This window comes from Notothenia coriiceps, unplaced genomic scaffold (genome assembly GCF_000735185.1).
Source record: "Notothenia coriiceps isolate Sejong01 unplaced genomic scaffold, NC01 NC01_scaffold00000339, whole genome shotgun sequence".
Lineage (NCBI taxonomy): Eukaryota > Metazoa > Chordata > Actinopteri > Perciformes > Nototheniidae > Notothenia > Notothenia coriiceps.
The window spans coordinates 12,301,825-12,307,817 of record NW_011333040.1 but is presented as its reverse complement, the minus strand read 5'-3'; the positions used below and the strand labels follow the sequence as shown (position 1 = coordinate 12,307,817).

At 41.5% G+C, this 5,993-nt stretch overlaps 1 protein-coding gene across 1 annotated transcript in view; it reads left to right on the top strand.

Moving 5' to 3' along the window:
- LOC104951013 (dermatopontin) overlaps positions 1-5,782 on the top strand; it is a 17,804-nt gene extending 12,022 nt beyond the window's left edge. Inside the window, exons 2-3 of the mRNA XM_010777643.1 lie at positions 5,050-5,201; positions 5,778-5,782. Of these exons, the coding sequence (XP_010775945.1) occupies positions 5,050-5,201; positions 5,778-5,782 (157 nt within the window). The remainder of the gene's footprint in view (positions 1-5,049; positions 5,202-5,777) is intronic.
- Positions 5,783-5,993: the final 211 nt, after the last annotated feature.

Below are 5,993 nucleotides of genomic sequence, written 5' to 3'. Positions count from 1 at the left end.
AGCATTGGATCAGTTCAGTTGTGCAGCATTGGATCAAAACTAAATAAAGCTTTCAGTACTCGTTAGCTTACTGCTACAATTAAACACTGCGCCCACTCTGTTGCCAGATTTGAGACAAATAAGCAACCAGGTCTAAGAAAACAAGCCCCAAAGAAGCAACACATACATGATGTTCTGTCATTTGAAACAAAAACTAAGGCCTCAGGATGACTTTAAGACTTGAACATGGTCATTTTTGTTTTGTAACATTGAATACGAAATTTAAAAAAAAGTATTTTAAAAAAAAATTTAAAAAAAAAAAAAATCCCGATCCCCGATTTTTTCCCTCCCGATTCCGATCTTTTGAAAATCACGTGATCGGCTCCGATCCCCGATCACGTGATCGGATCGGGACATCTCTAACACCAGCTCCTTTATGCCGTTTTGAACCTCTCATATGGTGTAACACCGGCAAAGGCATCTGAAATAGTTGTTTGCTGTGCATGCAGACTCAGAGCCTGCATGTCACTCCACTCAAGTACCCCTGACATGGGAAGTTTTCCTTTTGTAGCAAGCAGCAAAATAATTGTAACATGACGTGTTTGAGTTAATTTACCTTCTTAATATCGAACGCCCTAAAAAAAAAAAATTTGAATATCGCGGTTATCGCCATGACACGGTATATCGTTCAGCCCTAGTTGGTTTTAACAAGACTAACGATGTAAGTGTCTGTACAGTAAAAGGGTAAATGCTATCAATAGCACACAGTGACAAGGCTAACATGCTGATGATTGAAAAAGAATCATAGTTGAGGCTATTGTTGATATTTCAGTCTGGACAAGATGTTGACTGCTTCTTTTCCAACAAATCTTAGCCAACATTAGTAAGTTCGCCTGCTGCTACAAATCATAACGTTCAAATTATTCTTTCCAAACTAATCATTGTCCAAGTTTGCTATTTGTGTGGCTTTTAACATTATTACTGTTCAGCAGCTGAGCAGAGTCTTATTGATTATGTTACTGCGAAAAAAAGAAACGTGGTCTAAAAGATGATTGTGCTTTAATGTCTGTTATTGATTACCTCTCATGTTTAAAGTTTAAATTACCCTGTACCCACGAGTCCTAAACTAACGGCCGTTTCAAATGCACTTAATCACAGAAAGCCGATAGTTATGATATTCTCAGCGGTGATAAAACATACACGACTGGCAGGTAATGAGCAATGCAAGACAACCTGAACAATCCTTTAGGTTGCCATTGACATTTGGACCGGCTTCATTATACAACTGGAAAGAATAGCGAATGCATATGGTTCCAGCTCGAGGGGCTCACTAGAAAAGATGCTAACCAGTGCCAAAGCAGTCGTGCCAGCAATCTAATTATAGAAACTCTGGCAAACTATCTGTAATGATGCAAGGACTGCTAACTAAAAACATGTTTCTCTGTGTGAGCCTCTCCACTCGTGTCTCTCTTTTGTCAGTTGTGTGTTCTGAACCAGCAGCTGCTCATAAGTATTCATTAGTCCTGCGTATGGATTAGCTGAAACACAATGTGAGGGTGTAGATTGGGCTCCACACTGCGCTGCCTCCTCCTCCTGCTGAGCGCTAACCACAGCTGTTCAACACCACTTGACTTCTCTGACAACAATGTTCTCCGGTGGCTGTGGCTACTTTTGTTCCTGCTCGCCAAAGCATTTGTCACAGTGGCTTTTCTTCCCTTGTTCATAACATCTTTCCCCCGTTCATTGGCGAAACTGTGATGAAACGCTTTCAAGGATAGTGTTTTGTTGATATAACCGTGGTTCACTGTTATGGAGATTGCCTCTGATTTGTGGCCCCATTCCTAAGATTCTCATCTCTGATTTTAAGCCTAGTAAGCCCCATATTTCATCATGTTGTCATCTGGAACTCACACACACATATTTGGACAACTGAGGATTCTTTCTGGGAAGGAAAACATAAATACTTCAGCCCTTCATTTATCTGTGGTGTGTTGGATAAAAAAGTTCCAGTTTCCTTCTTTCATTGAAAAATGCGTTGTCTCGGATAGTGTTTTGTTGATCACCATGGTTCACTGTTATGGTGAGTGCCCCAGATTTGTGGCCCCATTCCTCAGAGTCTAGGCTCTGCTTTTAAGTCCCCTTTTCAGTATGTTGTCACCTGGAACTCACACACACACATAGTTTTTCTGCAAAGGGAAAATGAAATATTTCAGCCCTTCTTTCTCTCCCCACTTGGCACACATGTATCGGTTGCGTTGTGTCTCCCGTTCCGGACAGCTGCAATGATTGGCTCTCCCTGAAATCTCCTCTGTGCCCACATACGCGTCCTACAAACCTGTGCATACTTACACCAGCAGGCCATAAGTCACCCTCTCTCCACCGCCTCCCTCCTGCCAAACACACACATGTACCCATGTCATCGCTGCTCTTGTTTCAGCGTCTCCGCCCTCCACTATTCGCTCTGTTTCCATACATTCCCCCCCCCTCGTTCCTCCCCTCCCCTCCGATCTTCTGTCACTACAGCTGTGTGTCAGCTGTCGGCCTGTCCCAGTCTAGTCTAGATGAAGCCGAAACACAGAAGGTCTACAGGGAAGACAGCCCGGCCTCTCTTGTCTCCCCCAGCTGTCACTCCCACTTCGGACTTCCACTTATCATGAAGTTCCTTTCCTCTCTCTAGCTTCACCACTGGAAATCTTTCCCAAACGTGTCTCCAAAGTAGTCTTGGAGGGGGATGGAGCAATGAAATATGCTTGTTTTCTTTGTGTGATTCACTTTAACTACGACATTTTGAAAACACTGTAGATCTACACTTTGTTGCCAGTGTTTTGCTGTAGGTAAAACGTACTGTGGCTCAAAAACATCAAGTCTCCCTCAAAAAGATTTCGACTAAAGAAATCTTAACTGACTAAAACTTCTGACCTTGAGTTTATGTAATATACTCAGTCAGTTCACACGTTAAATGATTTGTTGATAGTTTCTCCTTAAAGGTCCCATGTCATGGCCATTTCTACTGATCATATTTCCATTGTTGAGGTCGAGTAGAATAGATTTATATTGTGCAATTTTCCAAACTGGCATTGGTTTCTCATACAGCATCTCTGTAAAGTATGTGTATTCACTCTCAGTCCTAACCGGCTTGTTGGAGCTCCTGCCAACCCCCCCCTCCCTGTGAGCCCAGTGTGCTCTGATTGGTCGGGACGTTGAGGCTCGCTGCTCAGTGAGCTGGCTTACTGGTGTGGTTTCCGGGTCGGCGATACAGCGGGACAGCGCGAAACTCATCCTGAGCACACACAAACACTCACAGCCGAAGTAAAAACAATAAGTGTGGCTTGATATTGAGTAAGAAAAAGGTTTATAACGCTGTGAGAATGGGTCTGCGGAGAGCATTTCTCCACCATCCCAACTCGTCTATTACCAACCAGGGAGCTCTATGCAAGTCAATGGGACTCCCTGATAGTTGAACATTTACGCTAAAGGTCCTGGTGCGTGAGGAGCTCCGCGGATTGGTCCAATTTGGTACCCGGAACCAAAATGAGAAATCTCCAACGAGGCGTTCTGGGGCAGCATAGACAGGTCTTTTCTGTGTTAGAGTTTTACTCGCTACAGGGTGTACTTTTAGGGTTTGTGACTCTGCAGACCGTTTACATGCAGAAAAACCTTCATAACACACAAGGGGACGGGTAACCGTAAAAGCATGACATGGGACCTTAAAAAAATAATTCAAGAGCTCAACTCTAAATCATCTTCTCATCATATATGTGCTCTATAATGCTAATTTTCAGGTACAATATATCAGAGGAGTTAAGCCAATAGAAGTGAGAGTGTTACATAGCGATGTCACTATGTAACAGAAGTAAACAAAGGAGTCCAATTGAGGTGTTTCAAGCAGGGGGGGGGTGTTGGAGAGGAAACACAGGGAATTTAGCTTTGCAGACCATTTACATGCTCCAAAACCAATATGAAAATACATTCTTAGTCAGTTCACACGTTAAATGATTCGTTGATAGAGTTTCTCCACAAAGAATCAAGCCCAAGCACCACTTTTAATGTTTTTTCTACCAGAGATATACTCATAAGCTTCTTGTGAATAAGTCATAATTTAGAAACTATCCTAATATTTTGTCCACCCCATTAATAGTAATGAGGATACATTTAATTAGGACAAACCTCTCACAACACATTTCAACAACACCACAAACTACAGCCTCCAAAAGGATCATACATTTTAATCAGCACCTCCCGTCAACAGTTTCACCAACATCTGAACATTTTAACCTTCACGAATGGAGATTTATAGCAGCACTTTTGTATTAGACTGCATTAGTTTTCACTAAGTGTAGCTGACCTATTAAACTTGCAGCTAAGTGTGGGTGTGCATGTGATTTTTAAGCTTTTAAGAACAACAAATGCTTAATGTCTGTGGTTGGGCGTTATGAGCATATCATTGACTTTGCACTAACCTAGCTCAGACACGTTTGGATCCCTATTATTTTAAATTACTTTAACATCTATCCTTCTCTCTCATGCATTTATTCTCATTTTTTCCCATCTCCAAAAATGACAGCTTCATCTGTTTGTTATTGACTCCAAACTTCTCCGACCGTTTGCTCCAAATAGGCTCCCCCCTATTAGAGAGAACGTGGATTTGAATTCAGTTTTGCGAATACTTGGGCCGGCTAATTATACCTTCTTCAATTACCAATAGGCTTGCACCCTTTCTACAGACAGAAAAGTATTATTCTGCGTTCTGCTGCCAGAGAGAAAAACAAATTAGTGTGTGAAAGTGGCCTTTGTTATGGCTTTGAGCTCGCTCCTCTGGGATTTGGACGATTTCTGAGCTCGGCATGCAAAGCGTAGAGAGACAAATAACTTAGACATGCAACGTGCTATTTTTGATCGAGGGAGTTGAGAAATGGACGGTGATCGAGAGCTCTGCTGCCTCTTTATGTAGCTGTGTGTGAAAAGGGCGTTTTTAATACAATCATTTGTGGTTAATGCAGTTTCAACAAGCACAGACATAATCCTAAAGTCGATGTAAATCTGAATATCTCTTTTTTTTCTCTCCAACAGGTATGCCTGTGGGCATCAGTGCGGCCCCTCACAGGTAACCAGGTGTGTTGCTGCTGTCATGGCAACCCTGCAGCTGCTTCCTGTCGCTGTGTTCGCTCTCCTGGTGTCGCTGGTGTCGTCTTCAGGAGACCATGAGTGGCACTTTAACCCAGGTAGGATGGATTTCTTAATCTTCATTTTGTTATTTTAAAACGTATTGTAACATTTTAACCCTGCTTGTAGTCCACTTTATTTGAAAAGGGACATTGCAGTGGAGGAAATTAGTATTTGATCACTCGTGCAGGTCTACAATCTTGTCTCTGAAGTCTTTAGACAGCTCTTTAGTCTTGCCCATGATTCTGTGGACAGGTTTCTTTTATACAGGGAACAAAGTTGATATTATGATTACTTTATTTGAAAGGAAATGGACTTATGTAACCGCTCTGTGGGAGCCAGAGTTTGTGTTGGTTGCAAGGGATCAAATACTTATTTCCCATAGTTAAATGCAAATCCATTTTTTTATATATATTCTTACTCTCACTGTTAAAATAAACCTACCATTAAAAATACAGACTGTTAATTTCTTTGTAAGTGGGCAAACTTACAAAATCAGCAAGGGATCAAATACTTATGTCCTCCACTGTATACCTGTATTCTGATCATAATCCAACTATAAGGGATTACTTGGTTACCTTTTCTTGTACCCTAATAATGTAATCCCCTTTACATATATTCCCTTACTCCACAAGCCTGATAATGACTCGGGTCAAGACAAATAATAACATGTAAAGGTCATCACTCTTCTTCAATGCAGCCCTTAAAAACCCTGGAGAACTCCTTTGCCATAACCAGATACCTTGAAGACATACAGTAGATATCTAGTCTCGCATCACAACATATTAATATATAGACCAGCTATCACTAACATAGTGATCGTACTTCTACTACTACTACTACTACTACTT